The following is a 27,315-nucleotide window of genomic DNA, read 5'->3' as shown; positions in this document are numbered from 1 at the left end:
GATGGTGACATCATTTTATTAAGTATGTATTTCTTTAATTATTGAATTTGAACAGCATTTCTTAGTCATTTGATTTACAAAATACCTGCACCTCTGTCTTTTGTCCCTTTTTTCATCATCTTTATTAAATTTTCTGACATATGCTACAACTGTCCTTACCAATTTGTCCTATACCTTTGCTTGGCATTTCTCTCCCTACACATTCTAATATTTTATATACTTAAATTTAGTCTTCTTCTTTATGGTATCTGGCCTTAATACCTAGCCTTTTACCATCCTACTATCATAAAAATAACATCCTATATTTTCTTCTAGCACATGTCATTTTATTTTATGCTCCAATTGAACAATCCATTCATTCTCTTTTCTTGATCTGCATTCTTGAATTCTTTAAGTCTGGCCTGTGAAATCCGTTTAAAAGATGACTTACCTAATTGTTGAGCCCATTTTATGGCAGTACCAGTGTCTCCTGCATTGCCTTCAGCTAGGCATACAATTTCTTGCCCAATCTTCCACCCAATTAATGGATAAAAGCCTTAAACACAAACAATGTAAATCATATAATAAATAGACAATTCATTACAGAGATGTCTACAACAGAACAATCTGATTATCTCAAAAAATAGCAAAGTGGCTCTGAAGTCAGATTGCCCGAGTTCAAATCTCAGTCCTCTCTCATTTACTAGCTGTGGTCTATGCTATTGCACTTATCTGTGGTTTCTAAACAAGGCTCCTACAGAAACAACCTAATGCAATGATCAATATTTTCTAGCTTCCATTTTCCCAGTTAGGGGAAAAGGAAGAGCTTGCAGGGAGATGGAAGGTAGGAAAAAAATTTTTTAAATCCACCTCTCAGTAACCACGTTAGCAGACCAGAGCTCATACTAAGAGCCCCAAGCTCTCCTGGGTGTAGTTTCACAATCTAGATTTCTTGGTTTGCACATCCCAGGATGTCCTCCACTAGGGAGAGCAAATTCTTAGCAATTGTAATTAATACGCTAAATATGCAAGGATCGCTAGGTAAGGACTACCACTAAAAAAAAAAAAAAATTCACAAAAAGAGTGAATTTCTAATACATAAAAGAAAAGAAAATTTAGAGGCCTAGAAAGATGTTTTAAACAAATATAACAGGTATTATAGGTAAATATTTGGAAAACTGACCAAAATATCCTAATCCTTCTGAATTTTTCTATAATAACATCTTATTTTTTTATGCTTTTAATTTAAAGAAAAAAAGAAAATGGAAACTAACTCTCTCTAAGAATAATAATGAAAAATATGTTAAAGAATATCCTTAATATAAAACGGGAAAATACAAATGTTAAATAAGAAAGAAGTGATATTTTATTAGTAAATAGGATAAGTTCTAACTGTTTACCTCCAACAGTCTGCTGAGGGTTATTTCCAGTATTAATATCCAAAAATGTCCCAGTTCCCATGGTTAATTTCACATCTCCCATCTGGAAGCAGCATTCTCCAAACATGGCTGCCTGCTGGTCGGCAACCTGCCAAATGTTCACGTTAGACCTCTGGGCCCTTAGCAGAGGCCCATTTCACTGTATCCCACTGTCTCACTTACTGTATTCTCATGGTTCAACATTTTTTCTTTTCCTTTAAAAAAAAAAAGAATCCCTGGAGAGAACAGGGAGCAACAACTACAGGATAGGAGTCTCTAGAACTAACATTGTGTGGATAACTCACATGCCTCAGGAATTTTTAGTGGGCAACCTATTTCATGACTTTCAAGTATCATAGGAATAATCTTAGAAATAAAGGTCAGAATAAAAACTGTGCAGAAAAAAAACTAAGATTTTTTGTCTTCAACTTGCAAGTGGTTTCATCCATTAGTCAAATTAACCAACCTCACAAACTTCTCTTTTAATAAGAATGATAGGTGTATGCTTAACTACAAATAGATGTAGGTCAAAACCATGAATTTCCCAACCATACATTTTTGTTAAAAGAAAAATTATAACATTTTGTTAATATAATTAAACAGAGATACACATACAGCAATATTTTAAGAACCAAAACTCCTCTGAAGAACGCTGTCTCACTAATCTATAATTCTTCCAGTCATACCTTAATCTAAACCTAAGCCTACCCCTAGAGTGAATATGTGGATCCTCTCTAAATGACCAGGAATTTGTAACTTGGGAATTAAATTCCCCTTCTGTCACCTGATTCCTCCGCCTACTGTGGCAACTATCCATCCAGGACAGATGGTCTACACCTGCAGCCTAAGCTGTAAATCAAAGGCAAGGTCTGAGCTTCTGTACAGCCTCTCAGTCAGGAGGTCAATCCTTGGGGTTCTCCAAGTTCTGACTCTCTCGTGTAGCCAGAGAGAAAGGGCAGAATCAAGAAAGAACTCTCAAAAACCAGAAACAGCTGATTTTTCACTATTCCACAGCTTCTCTGCTGGAAGATGCCAGCTAAAGATTTTATAAAATGTAAATACACCTTTTTTCTTTACTTTAAATTGCCCTACTACTGTTTATGGTTACACTATCAAATATAAACTAAGCATTGGCCCTATCACTGTTTTTTGTCTGAGAGTATCAAATATAAACCAGACATTATCAAAATACAACATTAAAAAAAAATCTAACACAGTTTTTAAAAAGAACAATACATAGAGAAGTCAGAAAAGGTTATAAAGTGCTTCCATGATAGAAGAATGGCCCAGTGGTCCCCTTTCCAGAATGTAGAGACTACTTCTGATTATATCCAGGGCCCTTTAACTTGGAAAAAAGATGCTTTAATTTTATTCTGTAAGGACCTTTTGCGTCTCTTAAATCTAATCCCAACTATTCATATATATTCATTTAGTTTATACTATACAAGGAGAAACCCTCAAGTTTTCTACTTACCAAGGCCACTATTGGTATAGGCACACCAAATATCTCTTCGTCCACTGATCCAAAATTGTGGCTTCAAATAAAATTGATTAAAAAGTAAGTTAGAGCTCTAGAAACATCAATTCTAAAATTCAGCAAATTGTTTTTAGCATAGGCCAAAATGTTACAAAATGAACGTACAAGCACCTCGGACATGTGATAAAATGCTTTTCCCCACTAAGGCAAAATGAATTCAGGGACCATTTGGCTGGTTCCTATGTCTAAGGTTCATTATTACCTTGTATCCCTCACAGGAGGCAGGAGAGAGAGCGGTATCGAAAGCAGGGAGGTAATGAGCCCGCTCCAACACATCTGAGCATAAAAATATGTCATCAGAATCCAAGCTAAATTACACAAAAATGGTGATTCAAAAGAAGGAAAAACAACTTTACCTCAAATGGGTCAAAAAGTCCAGTTGTACTGGCATTTGAAAAATCCGTGGCATATTCAGAACCTAAATTTACATTGGAAAATAATATACTTCTTATCAGGTAGTGTCAATGAACACCTATCCCTAGTTTGTAATATAGACCTTTGTCGGCCCTCAAATTCATTCCAAAATGTATTATTTCTGGTGCAAAGTCTCCAAAGCAATCCCCCACTTAGGCTTTTTGAACTTTTATAGTTTACAAAAGCACTTTCATACACATTGTCATGTCACGATCCCCAGCTTAAAGATGAGGGAAGAGGAGCAGAGATGCAATGTGGTTGCCTACAGTTCTACCCAATTGCAAAGTGGCAGATTTGGTATTGAACTCAAGTCTTACTACTCTTGAAATTGAGACTGTTCCTCAGTCTTAAATTTGAGGTTTATCACAATTTTAAACTCACTCTTCTCTTACAGCAAATCTGAACTTAATCTAGCTTATATAACATGTAGTTACTAGAGCACCAAAGAGCACTTTTTCTGGAATCTTGGAAGGAAAAAAATGTAACTTCCACTTTTTTTAGATGAGTCATTTCTATCAGTCAAATTTCAGTTCCTCAAGACAGATCTACCAGATCATCCTTACCTTTTGTGAGCTTATACAACAACCAGGTATCAATAGTTCCAAAGCAGCAATTTTCTTCTTCAATTGCCTTTTGCACCTTGAAAATACAACAACGACAAAATCGATTCAAAAAGGCTAAATTATTAAGTGCATGATTAACTGCCAATCAATAAATATAATATAATCCCATTTTTGCTAAAAATTAATATATACATAGAGAAGCAATTTCTAGAATATACCCCAAATGGTTCTAAGCAATTACTATAGGGTATGCAAGTCTTTAATTTTACACCAAGTATGTATTACTTTTGTAATGAAAAAAACAAAGTATACATACTTTTTAGTTCAGACATATAAACATGTCAACATAAATAGCCTAGAACAGGGGTGGCACACTACATTTCACAGGTCAAACCCAGCCCACTGCCTGTTTCTGCACAGCAAGTTAAGAATGTTTTTTAAAAATTTTAATGGTTTAAAATGAAAAAAAGAATACTTTTTTGACACATGAAAAGTATATGAAATTCAAATTTCTATGTCCATAAATAAAATTTTACTGGAATATGGCCATGCTCATTTGTGTATGTATTATCTATGGCTGCTTTTGCAGTACAACGGCAGAGGAATTGTGACAGAAACCCTATGGCCTGCAAAGTCTACAATATTACTATCTGGCACGTTACAGAAAAAACTTGCCAATCCTTAGCATAAAGCATGCCAAATAAAAGTACCAAAACCTCTTTAAAGTAGCAAATAGAGGGAATGAAATACTTAAGATACTATTAGCATACTGGACAACAATTCCCTAAATCATACTTTATCACCTCTCCAACTGTTATTTGTCCTTCAAGACTAGCATTTCCTGGCTTTGCCCAACACAGCACCCTAAGGATATCTTCCATCCAGCCATGATCTCACAGCATTACTACTTCCCTCCTAGACCCTAAGCTTCTTAAGAACAAGGACTAGATTGCATTCATATTTATAACCCCAACACATAGGAGGGTTCCTGGCATACAGCAGATGGTAAAAAAAAAAAAAAAAAAAAATGCTTGCTACATAAATGACTGAGATAAAAAGAATAGCAATGGAGACATTTAAAGATGAATTATATTTTGAGAGGAGAAAGGATCAATAAAATGAAAACAAAAGACATGAGTCTCAAAGAAAGAGCTCATTTGTAGATTATCTGTAACAAGTATTTAAGATTCTATTAAAGTGTTATACCACTTAAATATGGAATGCTTAAAGTAATAGTAAACTCTTCTTAAACTTAGAAATTGTGATTCTAAAATTCATTCCAGATTAGACAAAGGTCAATCAGTACTTCAGTGAGTAGCAAGAATGCCTGGGAAGCAGTAAGTTCATTTGTTCATTCAAAAAATATTTGAAAGCCAGGCTCTCTGATAGGTAGTAGGCCCTTGCGAGGCTAAGGAGACACAGAGGAGATATGCTAAGGACCTAAGGTCAATCCTCCTTGCATTGGGTGAAAATTCCAAATTGCTCTACCCTAGGAGTAAGGGTATACTAGAAGGACAGGCTCTCACAGGAACTGCAACTCAGCTCTGAATCATCTCAACTATTAAATTAGATTAAGATAATCCTGGTGCCTGGAAGAATGAAAGAAACAAACACTAATCCTATCCAGAGCAAGTTAGCATTATGTGAAGGCTCTCATGATTTCTACACGCAATTTTGCAAATACAATGTCTAGCTTATGAGTGTGTGTGTGTGTGTGCGCGCGTGTGTACGTGTGTGTGTGTATATATACACACACATAAGAATAAGTAAGGAGGCTCACCAAACTCAAGTTATATACATTAAATATGTACAGTTTTTTGTATGTCAATCATACCTCAATAAAGCGATTTAAAAAAATTTATTTTTAATTAAGTAATGAGGCATATGGGGCAACAAGAGAACATAAAAAACAAAAAGAGGAGAAAGAGACAGTCCATAGCACTACAGATAGCAGAATTAATAGTCATAGACTTTAAAATACCATGTGGAAAAAAAAGAAATTCTAGAACTAATTAAGAACTTAATAGATGGGTTTCAATAGCACATTAGAAACAATTGAAGAGAGAATAATGGATTTGGAAGATAGGTTAGAAGAAAATAGCCAGAAGAAAGTACATAGAGAGAAGAGAATAAAAAATATGTCAGATAGAGTAAGAGACAAAGGGGATTCAGTGAGAAGGTGTTAACGTACATGTAATTGGATTTTCAGAAGAAAAGAAGACAAGAAAAATGGAATAGAAATTACATTTGAAAACAACGGCTGAGACAACAAAATAACAAACAACAAAATAACAAACAACGAATACAAGATGCCCCACAAACACAAGTAGGTTGCCACACCTAGACAACAGGTGCAGAAAATGTGTTTGATACATCCCCTGGGGCCGGCCCCATGGCTTATCAGTTAAGTGCAAGTGCTCCGCTACTGGCGGCCCGGGTTTGGATCCCGGGAGCACACCGACGCACCGCTTGTCCGTCCATGCTGAGGCGGCGTCCCACATACAGCAACTAAGAAGGATGTGCAACTATGACATACAACTATCTACTGGGGCTTTGGGGGCAAAAAGGGAAAAAAAGGAGGAGGATTGGCAATAGATGTTAGCTCAGAGCCGGTCTTCCTCAGCAAAAAGAGGAGGATTAGCATGGATGTTAGCTCAGGACTCATCTTCCTCAAAAAAAAAAAAAAAATTTTTCAACATCTCCTCATAATAAGAAGAAAATGTGTTTGATAAAGTCAACATCCACTCACAATAAGTCATCTTAGCCAACTAGGAAAAGTAGAGAATTTCCTTAATTTGATAAAGGATATCTAAAGAAAACCTACTACAAATTCCTACTAAATGGGTAAATGTTGAAAGCTTTTGTTCCAAGATCAAGAATGAGAAAAAGATGTTTGTGGTCATCCCTTCTAGTCAATATATCCTGGAGGTCCTTGTCAATGCAAAGACAAAGAAATAAAAGTAAAGTCATATTTCTACATCGTATGTTATTAGGGAATTGAAAATTAAGCCAATGAGATACTATTTCACACCTATTAGAATGGCTAAAATCCAAAACACTGACATCAAATGTTAGCAGGGACGTGGAGTAATAGGAACTCTCGTTCACTGTTGGTAAGAATGCAACATGGTACAACCACTTTGGAAGATGGTTTGGCAGTTTTTTACAAAGCTAAACATAGTACCATATGATCCAGCAATTGCACACTTAGGTATTTACCCAAATGAGTTGAAAATTTATGTTTATATAAAAACTTGCACACAAATGCTTATAGCAGTTTTATTCCTAATCACCAAAAAGTGAAAGCAACAAGATGTCCTTCAACAGGTGACTGGATAAACAAACTGTGATACATCCAGACAATAAAATATTAATCAGTGATAAAAAGAAAGGAGCTATCAGGCCAAAAAAAGACATGGAGAAAACTTTAACGTATATTGGTAAGTGAAAGACGCCAGTCTGAAAAGTCTACATATTGTATGATTCCAACTATTTATGACATTCTGGAAAAGACAAAACCATAGAGATGGTAAAAACATTAGTGGCTGCCAGAAGTTCAGGGGTGAGGGAAGAGGGATAAATAAGTGAAGTACAGGGAGTTTTAGGGCAGTGAAACTACCGTGTATGATACCGTAATGATAGACAGGTTAATAATAATGTGTCAACACTGATTCATCAATTGTAACAAATGTAGCACACTACTGCAAGATAATAGGAGAAACTGTGTTGGGGGGTTTATGGGAACTCTATGTACTTTCTGCTCAATGTTTCTGTAAACCTAAAACTGCTCTAAAAATTAAAATCTACTAATCTTTTTAATGAACAAAGATTTACTCAGATTGTCTATATCTTCTTGACTCAGTTTCAGTAGTTTGTGTATTTCTAAGAAATTTTCCATTTTACCTAAGTTATCTGATTTGTTGGCATACACTTGTTCATAGTATTGCTTAATAATGCTTTTTATTTCTGTGAGTTCAAAATTAAAGTTCCCTCTTTCATTCATAATTTTAGTTATTTGGGTCTTCTCTTTTTTTTTTTTTGTCAGTCTAGCTAATCTTTTCAAACCAACTTCTGGTTTTGTCAGTTTTTTTCAACTGTTTTTCTATTCTCTATTTCATTACTTTTCACTCTAATCTTTGTATTTTTTTCCTTCTGCTTGCTTTGGGTTTAGTTTGCTCATCCTTTTCCAGCGTCTTAAGGTATAATGTCAGATTATTTTTTAATACAGTCTCTATATGTAACACAGTCTTGCTATAAATTTCCCTCTAAACATTGCTTTTGCTGCATCACATGTTTTGGTATGTTGTGTTTTCATTTTCATTCATCTCAAAGTATTTTCTAGTTTCTCTTGGGATTTCTTTTTTTACCCACTGGTTATTTAAAAGTGCATTGTTTAATTGCCACGTATTTTTGAACTTCCCCAATTTCTTTCCATTATTTATCTCTAATTTCATTCCTTTGTGGTCCTAGGAAGACTTTGTATGATTTCAGTCCTTTTAAATTTATTAAGGCTTGTATTACGGTGTAGCATATGGTCTATCCTGGAGAAGGTTCCATGTACACTTAAGAAGAATGTATATTCTGCTGTGGTTGGAGTTTTCTATAAATGTCTTTTAGGTCTAGTTAGTTTATACCACTCTTCAACTTTCCTATTTCCTTGTTGATCTAGTTATTCAACTAGAATAACTAGACAGGACGGAAGTTATAGTTATTCTGTCTATTTATTCTAGTCTAGTTATTCTATCTATTATTGAAAGTGGGGTACTGAAGTCTCCAACTATTACTGTTGCATAATCTATTATCCCCTTCAATTCTGTCAGGTTTTGCTTCACATATTTTGGGGCACTGTTATTAAGTGTATATAAGTTTAAAACTGTTATACATTTCTGATGGATTGACCACCTTATCATTATAAAATGCCCCTCTTTAGTAACAATTTTTTTGTTTTATTTTGTCTGATATTAGCATACCCACTTAGCTTCTTATGGTTGTTGTTTGTATAGTATATCTTTTCCATCCATTTACTTTTAACTGATTTGTATTTTTCAACCTAAAGGGTATCTCCTGTAGAAAGCATATGCTTGGATCTTGTTTTTTTCATCCCGTCTAAAATCACAATAAGATATCACTATTTACCTATCAAAGTGGCTAAAATAAAAAAGAGTGATAATAACAATTACGATGGTAAATAAAATAGAAAGTCCTCTCATTCACTAATGGTGGATGTGTAAATTGTCAAAAACTGTGGAAAAGTATTTGACATTATCCACTAAAGATATATATACTTATATATATATATATATACATTCACACCCTAGAAATTCCATTCCCAAGTATGGATACAGCAGAAATGCATTTACACGTACATCAAGAGACAGCATTATTCATAATAGCCCCAAACTGGAAATAACTCAAATGTACATGAACAGAATGGATAAACTAGGACAAAATCATATACTGAACACTAAATAGCAATGAAAATATGAAGAAATTAATTTATACACAACGTGGGTATATTTTACAAATATAATGATAAGCAAAAGTCAGACACAAAAGAATAAACATGTATGACTCCATTTATACAAAGTTCAAAAATATTCAGGCAAAACTAGAGGATAGTGTTGAGGAATAAACATACAAATTGTAAAAGTGGAAAGAAAATGTGATGCACAGTATCAGTGCTCTAGTTCTTGGTTCAAGGAGTGTTACACAGACGTTTGCTCCACAATACATCGCTGAGAGGTACATCTGTGTTTTGTTCACTTTTCTATATGTGCTATGACTCCCAATAAAAAGGTTTTAAAAAAATAAACTGAGTAAAGATTCCTTGTCCATTCCAATAAGCAGTGAACACTTAATTTTCCATCAAATAATCAAATTACTATCTTTATTCCTTGAATTTTTTCTTCCCTGTCGTCTAGACATGCACACACACTCTTTCCTTACCTCAATCAGGTTTTGTAAAACCCAGGCCAACCTCAAAGAAACATGCTGGGTTGTGAAAGTGAACAAACTGGCTGCCAAAAATCGTTTACTCCTAGTGAAAAAGTGAAGCACTCGGCAGGAACTGTGTATTAGCTATTTAAAAAAAGAGAGAGATTTTAGGAAAATGCATTTAATGGTGTTTGATGTTTCTACGTTAATTCCACACATATGCAAACAAACCCAATAACAAACAAGTTATTTAACCACTTAGAGAGTGCTCTCAGCACTTAAGAATACCAAGTAAAGCCATGTTGCCCTGAGTGAACAATCTGTATTCTAACACATGAAATGTAACACATCTACTGTGAACTTTAGCAAACACCAGAGGCTCACAGAATTATAAAAGTCTTTTAAAAATAACTATTTTCTACTTCTTTACCTATTTTTAGCTATGAAAGCAAAGGAAGATAGCCCAGGGAGAAGGCTATATTTCTATTAGAAATATATTTTTAATCAAGTTAGTATTAACCTAGAAGGGAAATTTTCTACACATTAAGTACTTAAAATTTGAGATGTATGATTTCATTTAATACTATCTATACTTATCTAATGATCAAAGATGAAACATATACAGTTTTATATTTAGATTCTTAGTAAGCAAAATCTTTAGTTAAAAAAAAAGCCTTAAACAGAAAACAAGCTTTGAGTTTTAAGGTTTGTAAGACATACTAAAAAAAAACCTTATCCTACCACCTACTACAAGGATGCAGATGGACAATTCAATTTCTTTCTTTTTTTGTGTGTGTGAGGAAGATCAGTCCTGAGCTAACATCCATGCCAATCCTCCTCTTTTTGCTGAGGAACACTGGCCCTGGGCTAACACCCAGGCCGATCTCCCTCCACTTTATGCGGGACGCCGCCACAGCATGGCCTGACAAGCAGTGCATCGGTGCGCACCCGGAATCCAAACCCAGGGCCGCCAGCAGCGGAGCGCGCGCACTTAACTGCTAAGCCACGCGACCAGCCCAACAATTCAATTTCTGAAACTGATGTCTTACAAAACATTCACTTGTAGAGAATGTACCCACTTCCTGCATTTTTTTTCTCTTTTATTACCCACCCCTCCCCCCAAAGTAAATCTAAAGATTTTGGTTATTTATTAAAAATAGTATTACAAATTTATTTTTCTTTTATTTTTAGCATAATGCATCAATCAAGAAAACGTGGGGGGGCCGGCCCGGTGGCGCAAGCGGTTAAGTGCGCGCGCTCCGCTGCGGCGGCCCGGGGTTCCCTGGTTCGGATCCCGGGCGCGCACCGACGCACTGCTTGGCAAGCCATGCTGTGGCGGCGTCCCATATAAAGTGGAGAAAGATGGGCACAGATGTTAGCCCAGGGCCGTCTTCCTCAGCCAAAAAAAAAAAAAGAGGAGGATTGGCGGATGTTAGCACAGGGCTGATCTCCTCACAAAAAAAAAAAAAAAGAAAACGTGGGGACTCAGTTCTCTCTACATTTCAGTCTTGTCCTCTTTTTTTTAGAACAATGAGCTCCATTTTAATTTTTTTAACCTTTTTTTTTGGTGAGAACATTTAAGTTCTACTGTCTTAGCAAATTCCAATTATACAATACGCTATCAACTACAGTCATCATGTTATACATTAGATCCTCAGACCTTATTCAGCTTATAAGTGAAAGTTTGTATCCTTTTAATTTCCTTTTCCCCTTGTTCAGTGTTTAAATCTGCATTTCTTTATATTTCACATTATTTATTAAAATATAAGACTTTTTGAAAACATTCAACATAACCACCCATAATCCTTCTTCTGAGGTGTTATATGTTTAGAAACACCTCAAACTGAAATGGTTCTTCCTCCCTAGGCACACACTATACTTTTCTCTATAAATGAGGATCCTTCAAGGATCATCTGTTAAAACACAGATACCTTGGCGGGGAGGGGGGGCACACAAGAAGTATTAAAATTTCTAACATCTGCACTTTTAGTCAACATGTGAACAATTAACACTTTTGTTCAGGTACTTAACAAATATTTGTTGAGTACCTTCTATGTACCAAGGATTGTGCTAGGCCTTGAGAAAACAGAGTGAACAAACAGGCAGAACCCCTCCCTTCTTGAAATTTACATTCTAGTGGGAAGAGACAGACAAATAAGCGATCAAATCAATAAAGGAGATAATCTAAAAAGACACTGATTATAAAATGAGCCACTACTTAATGTGCCACCAAAAAAGAAAAAAAACCCCGCTAGCTAAATTATTACATAATGCTAAGATATAATTGAGGGTTAAAATGGTAAAAAAATTGATGGTTACAAATGTATCCTGGTTAAAAATGTATCCTGGTTAAAAACTGCCCTTTTTAAAATTGGAAAAAATGTGTCTTATAACTCATACAGTGCTGGTACAGCCACTCTGGAAAAAAGTTTGGCAGTTTCTTATAAAACAAAACATGCAATTACATGCAAAAACATAGCCATTATACTCTTGGGGTATTTATCCCAAAGAAAGGAAAACTTATGTTCACACAAAATTCTGTACACAAATGTTCAGAACAGCTTTATCTGTAAGAGCCCAAAACTGGAATTAGCACAGATGTCCTTCAACAGGTGGTAATTGAAACCAACTCTGTAATAAAAAGGAATAAGCTACTGATACATGTAACAACTTGGATTCTCCACGAAATTATACTAACTGAAAAAAGCAAAGCCCAAAAGGTTTTATACTGCATGATTCCATGTATATAACGTTTTAAAATGAGAAAAAATTTTTAACGGAGGACAGATTAGTAGTTACAGGAAGCCAGGGATGGGAGAGGATGGGGAAGTGCACGGGAGAGAGATGGATGTGGTGATAAAAGAGCAACATGAGGGATCCTCGTCATGATGGAACAGTTCAGGGTCCTGACTGTGGTGGTGGACACGAACATATGAAAAAACTGTATAGAAACTGATACCCACTCACGTACATACAAACAGAAATGAGTACAACACTGGGGAAATCTTGAATAAGATCTATGGACGGTATTAATGTCAATATCCTGGTTGTAACATTATACTATAGTTTTGTAAAATGTTACCATTGGGAGAAACTGCAAAGTATATAAGTGATCTCTGCATTATTTCTTACAACTGCATGTGAATCTACAATTATCTCAATTAAAGTTTCAATTTAAAAAATGTATGTCTCAGAATCTTTGAAATTTGTTAAGTGCAGTGAAAAAAATAAAGAACAGTATGATTGGATGGGGCGGCGAGGAACTACTTTAAACAGGATGGCAGGAAAGGGCTCCCACAGAGGAGGTGACACGTGAGCTAGGCCCTAAAGGATGAGAAGGATCTGGCCATGATGGCAGAGCCCGCTGCAAGTAGGAGGGCCTTAAGGTGAGAAAGGGCTTGGGTGCTGCAGGAACAAACGCAGGCTGGCAAAGCTGGAGTCTAATCCACAGCAGCTTCAGGAAGAAAGGGGTCTGGGAAGTGGTCAGAGGTGTAGACAGTGGCAAACCATAGTAAGGAAGAGGGATCCTATGCTAAAAGCAAAGAGAAGCCTTAGCAATCATTAGGCAAGAATCAGAACAACAGTGAGAGGAAGCATCGGTGCCTGGGGAGACTGGAGGAAAACCGTGGTGCCAGGAGATTGCCAACACACCTCAATTACTTCACCATTGTGCTTGGGGCTAGCCTTGGCTAAGCTAATGACCTCGGTGCCAGCTCTGGCACACACACCCTAAACACTAAACATTTCCAAGTGCCTCAGTCCATAAACCATAAGCAACTAGGAAGGGATGACAGCAGGGTGGGGTCCCTCAGCTGCAGGACAGGCCCTGGAACTGTGTGGGCTCAACTCTAAGAGTCTGCGTGCGTGCATTCTTCTGCTAAGCCAAAAGTTTCACCACGCACATGTTCAATACCGAGTAGATGGAAGCGCCTCAAATGCTCAGATTTGCTCTGGAAGTCACAGTTTTGAGTTATGATTTCAGATTGGGGGCTTATACTACAGAAGTAAATGTTTTCATGGTTACAATTTATTTTCAAGACAATAAAAGTTTTAAACACCTCCCTGACTAACTTCAGAAATGCTTGATGAATTGATGAATTAAAAACTAAAATTATACATTAAAGTATAAAATTACATATTACATATAGTATAATATTAAATTATACAATTCAAGGTTCATGCCATTTCCTTCTAATCACTTTCAACTCCCTTAATTACTGTCTTTCCTATAAACAGCACCTCTCAATATTCAGTCTCACAAGTTATTACAGCAAGGTGTATTTTTACATGTTAAACTAATACAAAAATCACTGTGGGTGAGACTATAGCAAAAGTGTTTCACTCATGCATTGCTGTCATATTCTATAACATATTTATGTTTATTTTCATATAAAATTAATGTCTCCAAATGCTTATCAAGTAAAACTGATGCTCCAGACACTCCCCATGCACCATCTGGTACAGACACTCTAGCTAGGAAGGCATTTCACTGTGTGGCATTAGAAGTATTAAAATAACCAATACGCAATCTTGATAATAACATTAAATATTGCAGGTTTGGCCACATTTGAGGAGCTGGAAAATTGTCTTACCACTTGATTTAGTAATCCCACCCTTAGGAGTGAGACGATACTGATGCTGCTGCTGCTGTCACTGTCGTCATCATCACCATCGTCATTTGCTGACCACACGCCAGGCATCATGTTAACAGCTTGTGGCAGTCATCTGTCTTAATATCCACTCTCCACTTTTACAACAAAAGATAGTGAAATTTGGAAGTAGTCTGTATTTTTCCCATTTCTCCAGGAATGGAAACAAGAATTCTCACGAACATGTGAAATCTGGTCCCCCCTAAACCTCCTCAGGACTTCCTGAAGTGTCATTGTGAGGCATTCAGTCTACCACATATGCTTTTGGGTGACTATTATTAAATTTCACTGGTGTGGACAGTGCGCATGTGTATATTCTCTTCTCAATGTCCTAAAACAGCATAGGTAGGAGATTATACAATTAAGCCTACAGTTAAGGGACATTTACAGGAAAAACAGTAACATCCAAAGCACAGAAGATAAGAAAAAGATTACCTTCATCATAAGAGAACTATTCCAAGATTTTACAAGTTCCACAGCTCTCAGGTCTTGCCAACTAATGAAGTTGTGAAAATGATTTCCCGTTTTCCTAAGAAAAATGAAAACAGTATTTTGAGACTCAATATAAATCAGGGACTACATTATATAAAAGATCTACCATGAAAGAAAATAAAGTTAGAGGCCAAACTGTAATTTCAAAGTATGATTTAATTAGATACGGCTTTCCGAATGACTTCTTCCCTTTGATTTTATAAATTGAACACACATTATAACAATTATGATGTGACATATAGTATGAAATTTTAGATCAGATTCTATCCAAAAATGATATTCTTTTTAAAGCACTACAACATGTACACTTCCAAAAACAAAACAAAACTAATGAAAAGGGTTTTAAAGACTTGCTTATGCAGTTTTAAAAGCAAGATAAAGAAGCCAATGCTTTCCTCCTTCACTTGATATATGCAATCAGAGAAAACCTCTGTTCCTACGGAAGAGCTAACATATTGCCTGAGCCTAACTCTACATCTCTCAGCTTCAGAACTGGCTCAGGCATTGGGAACCTACTATGCTTACCAAAATTTAGCCAATAAAAGGAAATTCAACAAACTCTGGGTCAATACTACAATAAAAGTACAGAGCTAAGAAATATAGCAGAAATAAATCCTTTTTCCTTTGAGACTCCTGCGAATCAACCACTGACATCTACTAATCTTCAACATCCAACTCAGGCTTGCTCTCACCCCTATCTCCAGCCTTCTCCTGTGAGTTGAACCACGTTGAATTCCCGAGACTAGTTCCCACTCTTCTTAAGCAGTCCACACCCACGGTCACATCCTCAGCTTTATTACCTAGAAACATCCTACCAGTGAAATTCTAACATTCCAATATATCAGGTGATACATCTTGCTATTATCTCAGTTCTCTCAATCTTACTCCCCAAACACCTTCCCTTCAAACACACGCAACCTTTAATCCCCCAAACATTCCCTCTTCTTCCTACCAACCCCTCTGAGGCTTGCTTACTTCCTGGATCCCATGGTCTGTCACTTTAATAACCTGCCTTCACATTCTCTATACCCTGACTCTCTCTTTTTTTCTTAATTGTGGTAAAACATACATAACATGAAATTTACCATTTTAGTAATTTTTAAGTGCACAATTCAGTGGCATTAAGTACATTTCACAATGTTGTGTAACCATCACCACTATTTTCAAACACTTGGGTTGTTTCCACCTTCTTGCTATTGTGAATAACGTTACTGTAAACACTGCTGTACAAGAATCTGAGTCCCTGAAATTGCTAGGTCATGTGGTAATTCTATGTTTACTTTTTGGGAACTACCAAACTGTTTTCCACAGTGGCTGCACCATTTTACATTCTTACAACCAGTATACAAGAGTTCTAATTTTTCCACATCCTAATACTTGTTATTTTCCATTTTTTAAATTATAGCCATCCTGGTGGGTGTGAAGTGATATCTCACTGGGGTTTTGATTTGCATTTCCCCAATGACTAATGATATTGAGCATCGTTTCACGTGCTTATTGATCATTTGTATATTATTCAAGTCCTTTGTCCGGTTATGAATTGGGTTATTATTTGTTGTTGAGTTGTAGGAATACTTTATATATTCTGCACATTAATTCTTTATCAAATATACAGTTTGCAAATATTTTCTCCCATTTTGTGAGCTTTCTTTTCACTCTCTTAATAGTGTCCTTTTTTTTTTTTTTTCTTTGTGAGGAGATCAGCCCTGTGCTAACATCTGCCAATCCTCCTCTTTTTTGCTGAGGAAGACTGGCCCTGGGCTCACATCCGTGCCCATCTTCCTCCACTTTAAATGGGACACCACCACAGCATGGCTTGCCAAGCGGGGCGTCGGTGCGCACCCGGGATCTAAACCCGTGAACCCCGGGCCGCCGCAGCAGAGTGCGTGCACTTAACCGCTTGCGCCACCGGGCCGGCCCAGTAGTGTCCTTTTTAAAAGTGTTTTGCACCTTTACTTATGGGAGCCACAGCTACATCCTGACCAAGTTACTTCTGTTCCTTTAGTGACCCACGCGGCCAGCACTACCACAGTGCAAATCAGAGAAGAGGTTCTCCTAACGTTTCAGTCCTCCGCCTTAGACGGAATCACAAACCAAAGGTGCCAAGACACACACGCTCCATACTACATGCCGCAGCTGGTTCTCAGAAGCCTAACTGCAGATTTCACATATCAATGACTAAATATTTTCAGACACATCTTTAAAATGCAAATTTTACATTATGTCAAAATAATTTCATGGCTCTATTTTTTATTATTTATGGTTAAATTTAAGGCAATTTTTCTTCCTTGAAGAGTTCCAATAGTTAAGAAAATCAAAGAAAAAATTAGTCATCATAAATAGATGAAGACATCTTATTAGTATTCTTTGATGCACAAGTTTTTAATTTTGATGAAGTCCAATTTATCTTTTTTTTCTTTTGAAGCTGTGTTTTTGATGCCATTTAAGAAATCATGACATTGAGGCCTGCACAGGTCCCAATTCTTCTGTGGTTTGGGGTTGCTATCGGCCTCATAAAGCAAAGTAGAGGATCTGTCTTCTGGGAAGACAAAGTTGTCTTCTTCTCTGAAAAATCCTCCTACATAGTTGGCTTTGTCATCTTCTAGAAATAAGAAGGCAGGGATTGAAGCCTCATAAGTCTGGGTTTTCTACCTCAGCTGAGGTAGAGAAAGGATAGTGATTATAACCAGAAAGTTCAGAAAGGGGTGTAGTTACCTCCAGCACTCATCACTGTTAACCAGCCTGGGCTTCATGACAGTCACAGAAGTGGCTTCCTTAATAACAAAATAATACAGTTTCAAAGAAAAAAAAGAAATCATTGCTAAATCCACCATCATGAAGATTTCCCTCTATGTTTCCTTCTAAGAGTTTTATAGTTTTATCTTTTAAATTCAGTCTTCATTTTTTTGAGTTAATTTTTGTATATGGTGTAAGGTAAGGGTCCAACTTCATTCTTTTGCATGTAGATATCCACTTTTCCCAGCAGCATTTGTTGAAAAGACTATTCTTTTCCTATTGCCTGATCTTGGCATCCTTATCGAAAATCAGTTGACCACTGTATTAGTTTCCTTGGGCTGCCATATCAAGGTACCATAAACTGAGTAGCTTAAAACAATAGCAATTTATTGTCTCACAGAGCTCTGGAGACTAAAAGTCCAAAATCAAGCCGTTGGCAGGGCCATATTCCCTCTGAAACCTGAAGGGACTCCTTCCTTGCCTCTTCCTAGCTCCTGGTGGTTTGCAGCAATCTTGGGCATTTCTCAGCTTACAGATGCACCACTGCAACCCTCCTTCTTCACATGGCCTTCTCCCTGTGTGTGTCCTCACACGGCCATCTTTGTATGAGGACATCAGCCATAGTGGATTAGGAGCCCACCTTACTGCATTACCACCTCGTCTTAACTAATATATCTGTAATTACCCTATTTCCAAAGGTCATGTTTTGAGGTACTGCACTTGCTTCTATGGGTTATTTGCCCCAAATCTCCCTCACTCCTAAGTGTTAGATTACTGAGTCAAAGGGTAAGACAATTTTCCAGCTCCTCAAATGTGGCCAAACCTGCAAAATTTGATGTTAGAATCAAGGCTGCATATTGATTATTTTAATACTTCTAACGCTGCACAGTTAAATGCCTTCCCAGCTAAGGTGCCCATACCAAATGGTGCATGGGGAGTGCCTGGACCATCAGTTTTACTTGATAAGCATTTGGAGGCATTAATTTTATATGAAAACAAACTTGAATATATTATAGAGTATGACAGCAACGCATGAGTAAACACTTTTGCCATAATCTCACCCACATGGATTTTTCTTTTTGTTACTTTAATATATAAAAATGCACCTTGCTTTAATAACTTGTTAGGGTGAATACTGAGAGGTGCTATTTATAGGAAAGATACAGTAACTAACGGAGTTGAAAGTGGTTACAAGGCAATATCATGAATCCTGAATTGTATAGTTAAAGATTTTATTTATTTATTTATTTTATTTTTCCCCCAAAGCCCCAGTAGATAGTTGTATGTCATAGCTGCACATCCTTCTAGTTGCTGTATGTGGGATGCGGCCTCAGCATGGCCGGAGAAGCGGTGCGTCGGTGCGCGCCCAGGATCCAAACCCAGGCCGCCAGCAGTGGAGCACGCGCACTTAACCGCTAAGCCAGGGGGCCGGCCCCTGAATTGTATAGTTTTAAATATACTATTTATAATGTGTAATTTTATACCTTAATGTACAATTTTAACAGATTAATTCATCAAACATTCCTTAAGTCATGACAAAGTCCTTATGTCAGTAAATGAGATGTTTAAAACTTTTACCCTTTGAAAACAAATGTGGCAACTCTAGAAATCTGATTTCCCCACTCCTCAGGGATGCTGATTTTTCCTTGTTGGGCTCTGGAGCTGCCAGTTTGTGACTTTTCAAAACCATTTTTGTAAAGTGTGTATTCCTTGTTGTGTGCGGTTACTGAGGTTTCTGAAACCTCTGTTCTGTTCTCTCTGTTTTACTGTCTCTCACTTTCACTCAGTGAAATGATCAGCTAGTGACCTGACAAAGATTTTCTTAAACGTCTGGCTCCAAAAAAACCCAAAAAAGTACTGGCCCTTTAAATCTCCAGTAGATGTTGCCTAAGGCTGAGAGGGCCGAGAGGGCCAGAATCTAGGTAAGCATCTGTGTCAGTCCTGCGGGGCACCACCAAATCCACGAAAGCATATAAGCCCAAATTTTTGTAGAACAAGGTCCCTACTGCCTGCCCTGGCACCAGCCACCCACTGCAGGAATGTGGGCTGCTTTCTCCACACCCACAGCAGGGCTGAGGAATGCAGGAGGGCGGCCAGTTTGCACGTATCCTCTCTTACCTAAGGATAGCAGGCTCTACCTTCACCCAGCACTCCCCTAGTTGTTATAAGGGCTGATTAGATTCTAGAGCTCTGAAATCATTTATTCCAAACTCTCCTTCCAACTCAGTGGTGGAGGGACCAACCCCTACAGCTTCCTACTCCACTATTTTACATGATATTACTCTATAACTCTTGACTTGCAAGTTAACTATCTACCTTTTCAACACCTAACCTATAATCAACTTTCTTCTGTCTCGACTTTCAGTGCCAGAACCATTGAGAGGAGTTGGAGAAGAGTCACACAGCCTTATGAATTGGTACAATCCATATCTATGGAATACAACCTTGTCTATGCTCTCAAATCACTTAAAATGATAAAAGTCTTTCTCCTTTCCCTCATTAGTTTCCTCTCCATTCCCCACAAATAGCACATCCAAATTTTCAGCAGATTTTGAGCAAAATTTTGAAAAATTTTCAAGAAATTGAGAAATCCTTAGGCCACCAATGGCCTCCTATCTCTCAAAGGAGGTTAGAACACAGCTGACCTTCGCCAGCTCCCCACTCTTCCACCAGCTATAGCTACAGCCATCACATATCTCTCTCTCGGCTCAGAGGAAAAGCGTTCCTTCTCCAAGTCGAAGGCTGGCATCTTCACCTGTACTCTCTACATCCACGCCTTCCTGTCTCTTCCACCACTTCATTTCATCAAATATACCTACAACTCTCTTCTCTAACATGCTTAAATCTCCCCATCTTTGAAGCAGAACCAAAAACATCTCTCTTGACCCAGGATGCCTCCCCACCTAGCTAAGCCCCCTCAATGTTTCATTACCTCCCATTACCTCAACCAAATACAACTCAGATGCAATTTAGACTCCCAATAATTCATGAAAACTACATTCACTATGGTCACCAACGTCTTCCTAATTCCCAGATTTACAAGATCTTTTCAATTTGACTTGACCTTTCTGCAGTATTGGCTCCAGGCGATCACTTCCTCCTTCCTAAAACTGTCACTTTCCCAAGCTTCCATGATGTCACTGTACTGTTTCTCCTTCTACCTCTCTAAGTACATCTTCCTGGTTTCTTTTGCAGGTTTTTCTTCCTCGGACTGCAAGTTAAATGCCGGCATTTATTGAAGATTGCATCCTTGGTCCCCTTCTCTTTTTAACTAGTTGCTCTCTGAAATATCTGACCCACACTCATGAATGCAGTCACCACAAGACCACTCACCAACCTACATCTCTAGGGCCAAGCTCTCACTTATGTCCCATCCCCTCACAAAGAGCTGCCTTCCTCACCTCTCCCAAGATTGCCCCACATCTGCTCAAACGCAACACATCCACCCAAACCTGCTGCTGCCCTTCCTCCAGCGTGCCACACCTGAGTTAACAGTATCCTTCAGCTGCTTCCGCCTAAAACTGGGGGGGAGGGGACATCCTAAGTCCTCAAAGGGATTCCTTAACATCCCTGGAGCTTATATTCTAGTAGGGGGTGAGAAACAAATGAGTAAATATAAAATATCATTTCATATAATGATTATTCTATGAAAACATGGTGAAGGAATAGAATAACTGGGGCTGGGTTTCTTTAGATATATGAGTAATATGAATAAGGACTAGCCTCCAAAGAGACAGCCCAGTCTTAGTTTCATTTCCCTCAAAGCCACCATCCACCCTCCTTCAAGAATATTCTTTCTAAAATGTAAATTCGGTCACATTACTCTACTGCTTAACAGCTTTTGATAGTTTCCTAGTTTCCAAACTCCTTACCAAAACAGACGGCCTTTCCTGCTCGGGGACCCTGCCTTCCTCTCTAGGTTCATCTCAATCACTCAGAGATAGGAGTGCCTACTATGTGCAGGGTACCGTTCCAAGTGTGAAGGACCCAGGGAGAACAAGGCAGACAAAAGTCCCAACACTCACGGAACTTCCTACTTCTATGTAAGAGACATAATAAATAAATATGCAAATAATAAAATTTTTAGATAATGACAAGTGATATGAAGAAAATAAAAGGGTAAAGTGACAGGTAAATAAAACGGTCAGGAAAGGTCTCTTAAAAGAAGTGATCTTTAAGGTGGGGTCCACATGATGAGAAAAAGGTAAGATTTGGGGAAGAGAGCTCCCGCCGAGGGAGCAGCAGGTGCAAAGCTCGGAGGCAGGAACCAGTGGGAAGCGTTCAAAGAACAGAGCAGCCAGTACGGCTGGAGCACAGAACAGGAGGAGCGTGGTCGGAGATGAGGTCAGAGTCCGGGAGGAGCTGGGACACTTGGGCATGGTACCTCCCTACTTCACCCCGTGAATTCCAAAGTCCATTCGACGCTGCAGACACTCCACATTCTTGCACTCCTGCCTCTGCCAGCGATTTGCTCTTCCCACATAGGAAACGCCCACTCATGCTTCAAGACTCAACTCAGGTGCCTCTGCGAGACCTTCCCTAACTCCCCTTCTAGGCTCTTCAGTCTCCTCCTCCAGCCCCCTCATTACAAGGTATAAAGCAGTTCTACAGGGCAGACATCTATGAGGCTGCCCCTAACCATCTATGTCCCCATCTGTGGCTACCACTGGGCTCTGAGCCTCTGGAAGGCACAGTCTACTCACTTTCAGATTCTCATCACGTAGCCCAGACACCAAAGAGGTATTTGATAAGTGAATAAACACTGCTCTACCAAAGAGGACTATCAGATTGTGTTTGATAGAAATGAAATCTATTGGTATATGATTCTTTGAAGCCATTCTACAATAGCATCTACTTATATACTTAAATCTGATTTTTAATCGCTGATTCAGCAAATATTATAAAGCAATTTGTGCTGGGAGCTGGGGGGACAGCTGTGAACAGAGACATGGCATCTTTACTCCAATGAATATACTTTCTATCAGGGAAGTCAAACAAATAATCAATTGCTCAACTGCTTACTTAAAACAGGAATAAGTGCTATGGAGGAGAAATCTAGGGTGTCATGAGTGTATTTCACAGGGAGACCCTATCTGGTCTGGGGGTCAGAAAAGGGGTCTTTGAGAAGTGACAGTGGAACTGAGCTCTGAAGGATGAAAAGGAACAAAGGAGGGTGAACATTTCCAACGAAATGGATTATATGTTCAAAGGTCCTAGGGCAGGATGAACCATGTGTTAAAGGCTAGTGTAGCTGAAGAACAAAGAGGAGAAGAAGACGACAGACGAAAGTGGCATCACTAACTCATAACATGGTAGAAGGCAGTCTAGAATACTGATCTCATGTGGTAGCATATATTCCAACCTTCACTCAGTGATTTAGGTTTACAGTCATGAGCAGCATAATGACATTTTGGTTAAAGACAGACCACATACATGATTGTGGTCCCATAAGATTAGTACCATAGAGCCTAGGTGTGTAGTAGACTAGACCATCTAAGTATGTGTAAGTACACTCTATGATGTTCCCACAATGACGAAATCGCTTAAGGATGTATTTCTCAGAACGCAACCCTGTCATTAAGTGATACATGACTGTACTTTATCTCTGTCAACAATAAAAGGAGAAATGGAGGAGAAACATGAATGGCAAGACTATGAATGAACTGCCTTAAACCTCTCTAACACATTATACCATTCTGTGACTCTTAATGTATTTTGTGTCATAAGTAATTAATAATAACTATTAACACATGTATCAAGTACTACAATAAAAGATATATTTGGTGTGGGAACACAGAGTAATTTACATGCTAGTATTATGAGACTGTAAATTCCTTGACAGCTGGTATTTTTATTCATCTTTACATTCAGTTCAGCAACCAGCACAGTGCCTTACCCCCAACAAGCCCTCTGTCACTGAGTGCATCCCAGTCCAAGTGACTCACAGTTTACGTGACTAACTGGCACACACCCTGATCTGAGGTTAGTTGGCAGAAGCCTCCCTGAGAGACACAGTAACTGAAGAAACAAAACAGCTCATGATTTTTTAGAACAAAACGAATTTAAAACAACCAAAACAGTGGAGATACTAGTTAGAGTTATTTTAGAAAATAGGCTAAACACAACCACTGATTAAATATAGTACTGAAACAAATGTTAACCTGAAGAATAAGAAGAAAACTCAAGGACTGAAAAAAGTTAATAAAAACCGAGTTCCCTGGCATTTGAAGGTGGGGAAGAACAAAGAGAAAAACAAAAGGAAAGTTCAAAGTTTTAGACTTCCTGACAGCAACTATAAGGAAAATAATGTTTTATGGCCATGGCAACAGAAGTGCACCATCGACGCAGGAGGAAAAAAAACAATGAGCTGGGAAGAGAAAGTGCTGGCTGGGACTGGAATGAACAATAGATTGTTCCACAGGGTCCAGTCTGTCTCTCTCTTTCTCTCAAAAATGAGCAAGAAGCACTTCCTGCTGGCTCAGAGATGTGCCCACTCCTGTGTTGTGTCCCAGCTGGTTGCTGGGGAGCTTGTAGAATCTGCCAGCACTATATGCCCTGGGCTCACCAGGGCCTGGGGAGCAGAATAAGGCTCCATTATTTTAAGGTAAAAAAAGTACACAGTTTTGTGTGTTTTTTTCAAAAAAGTATCCAGGATTTCAGTTTCTACAAGCAAAGAGTGTTTCCAAAAATCGAAAGAACACAAACATTTCACAAAAAGACAACCAAGAAAAAAACTCATAACTAATTGTTTTAGGAGGAAATCTTATCCCTCTACAATAACAGCAACACCAGTAAAGGAAGTGTCTATCTTGGAATCCTACTCTTCTCTTTTCTCCTAAAAGTGAGGTATGGTCGTACTGTCACATAAAAACTTTGCTTCACATAAAAATGGTGTTTGGAGAGGTTTAATCCAGCAGCGATGTGTAGGCTGGACCAAAGAGGTTTGCTACTAGAGGCAGTTAGCAGAATATACACACACGTGCATGAATCGAATGAGGGGACTGCAACAGTTCCAGGCATGAGTAATCATGGCCTGAGCTGGGGAGGTGACAGAAGAAACGGAAAATCTTGGTTACCTTGAAATACTTCTGTAGTTAAGCAGGTTAGGCTTAACTTCCCTTTATAAAGCAGGGAACTAGAGCAATGGTCTTCGTGTCAACGGGACTTTCCATCGTCACCTTTAAAAGAAGCTCTGAGATTGAACAAAACAATTATTGCTTTCTTCCTCAGACTCTATTTCTTGATAGCCTATTTCATGCTTTCTCTCTCTTATAATTATGGTTATATGTACATATAAAAAATCGTACATTATCTTTAGTTATGGGTTAATATAAGTTAAAAATAAACAGACTATTGCATTCAGACCGCTCTGTGAACCTAGTCACCATTAGTTTTTTTTTTTTTTTTTTTTTTTTTGGTGAGGAAGATCAGCCCTGAGCTAACATTTGCCAATCTTCCTCTTTTTGCTGAGGAAGACCGGCCCTGGGCTAACATCCGTGCCCATCTTCCTCTACTTTATATGGGACGCCGCCACAGCATGGCCTGACAAGCAGTGCATCGGTGTGAGCCTGGGATCCGAACCCGGGCCGGCAGCGCACTTAACTGCTATGCCACGGGGCCAGCCCCCCTAGTTTTTTTTTAATTGAAAAATATCTAATTATTTTAAAAAAGAGCACCAACCCCCCCTCCCCAATGCACTGGACTATCCATAGCCACTAGATATTTTCTTGTCGTGCCATGGATATAACAGGAGCACATTTGTGGAGGGAAGCAAATTACAGTGGGTCAAGGGGATAATTTAGTAGTTCTCTCTAAAGTTATCTCAGCACAACAAAGGATATTTCCTCAAGTTACCACCATCTAACATATTCTGAATTGGGAAATGAAGGGGATTCCATACCATCCACTTCCCATATTCATCTTGGTCCTGTTCTGCCAGCTTTTTGCTCTCTGATTCCCTTTAAATTTGGGGGGAAAAAACTCATTGTCCAAATCCTCAGCCTTCTTCTCTTCTCTCTACATAATCCCCACCAGAGAACACATCTACTTCTCAAGACCTCGTCAACGTCAGTGTTCTCAACTGGGGGTGATTCCGCTCCCCAGGGGACATCTGGCAACGTCTGGAGAGACTTTTGGTTGTTACACCTTGGGGAGTGGAGTGCTACTAGCGTTTAGCGTGTAGAGGCCAGGGACGCTGCTAAACATCCTACAATGCCTAGGACAGCCCCCAACAACAAAAAACTATCTGGCCCAAAATGTCAACAGTGCCACTGTTTAGAAACAGTGACCTACACAGATGACTTCAATTCATTTGTTCTTTCATCTGACAAATGTATTACCTATTTAAGACTTGCTGTGCCCAAGACATTGGGTGGGGGTGGGGGGAGATGCAAGGGGACTGCAGATGCAGGGATCACCCTGAGATGCATTATGCCCTGAAAGAAAGAGCACCTATCTGGAGGAAATGGGCCAAGCCTCAGTCTAAATCAGACCAATGTTCTAACCACCTTTGGGCTATCTCCACATTCACACGTGCAAAACCAAACAACTTATCATGTTCCCTCCCACCCACCCCATCACCACCTAACTCCTTCCTCCTCCTATGTTCTCTGTGATTTCCATCACATTCTCCCAATCACCAAGGCCAGAAATACCAGTAAATTTAAACTTCTTCTTCTTGCCTAACACTGAATTAAAGCCCAAGTCCTTGCGAATTCACCCTAATTACATTTCTTAGACTTATCCCCACCCCCTGTGCCCCAACTTTTCTTCCCCACTGCCCCAAGCTCAAGAGGCCCTTTGGAGTCTGGTGCTTTGTAACAAAGATACATTTTACAGTGTTTCTGTTGTTGTTGTTTTAAAAGCAAGAAACACATGTTGAAGGCAATATGGGGGAAAGAGCATACATTTTGGGGTCAAAAAGATAATTCAGGGGGCCGGGCCGGTGGCGCAAGCGGTTGGGTGCGTGCACTCCACTTCAGCGGCCCGGGATTCACAGGTTCGGATCCCGGGCGCACGCCGACACACCACTTGTCAAGCCATGCTATGGTGGCGTCCCATACAAAGTGGAGGAAGATGGGCACGGATGTTAGCTCAGGGCCAATCTTCCTCGAGCAAAAAGGGGAGGATTGGCATCAGATGTTAGCTCAGGGCTAGTCCTCCTCACACACACACACAAAAAAAGATAATTCAGAATCTTAGCTCCATTTATTAACTGAGTGACCCTGAGCAACTTACTTATTTCTCTGAGCCTCAGTTTCTTTCTCTGTAAAAAGAGACTTAATACCTGAATAGCAGGTTTGTTTGTAAGGATAATGGAACCTGAAGTAGCAAAAGTATTCACTATACAGTAGCTATTATGACATTATAACTGTTTACTTATGTTTTTTTTTCGGTGAGGAAGATTAGCCCTGAGATAACATCCGTTGCCAAGCCTCCTCTTTTTGCTGAGGAAGATTGGCCCTGGGCTAACATCCATGCCCATCTTCCTCTACTTTATATGTGGGATGCCTGCCACAGCACGGCTTGATAAGCGGTGCGTAGGTCCATGCTCGGAATCCAAACCTGCGAATCCCCGCGCCACTGAAGTGGAG

At 38.7% G+C, this 27,315-nt stretch overlaps 1 protein-coding gene across 4 annotated transcripts in view; it reads right to left on the bottom strand.

Moving 5' to 3' along the window:
* GK5 (glycerol kinase 5) overlaps nt 1–27,315 on the bottom strand; it is a 63,944-nt gene that overhangs the window by 25,468 nt on the left and 11,161 nt on the right. For 2 of the 4 annotated variants that reach the window (XM_058551757.1, XM_058551782.1), the window contains exons 4-11: nt 14,930–15,023; nt 9,858–9,989; nt 3,912–3,987; nt 3,291–3,352; nt 3,137–3,210; nt 2,872–2,932; nt 1,380–1,506; nt 431–535 (exon numbers count right to left, since the gene is read on the bottom strand). In XM_058551757.1, coding sequence (XP_058407740.1) covers nt 431–535; nt 1,380–1,506; nt 2,872–2,932; nt 3,137–3,210; nt 3,291–3,352; nt 3,912–3,987; nt 9,858–9,989; nt 14,930–15,023 — 731 coding nt within the window. Of the gene's footprint in view, nt 1–430; nt 536–1,379; nt 1,507–2,871; nt 2,933–3,136; nt 3,211–3,290; nt 3,353–3,911; nt 3,988–9,857; nt 9,990–14,929; nt 15,024–17,701; nt 17,768–27,315 lie in introns of those variants that run through there. The other 2 variants (XM_058551772.1, XM_058551764.1) reach the window with 2 other exon arrangements.

Source organism: Diceros bicornis, chromosome 2 (assembly GCF_020826845.1).
Source record: "Diceros bicornis minor isolate mBicDic1 chromosome 2, mDicBic1.mat.cur, whole genome shotgun sequence".
Taxonomy (NCBI): domain Eukaryota; kingdom Metazoa; phylum Chordata; class Mammalia; order Perissodactyla; family Rhinocerotidae; genus Diceros; species Diceros bicornis.
Note: the sequence above shows the minus strand (reverse complement) of the source record. Positions and strands in the feature narration are given on the sequence as shown.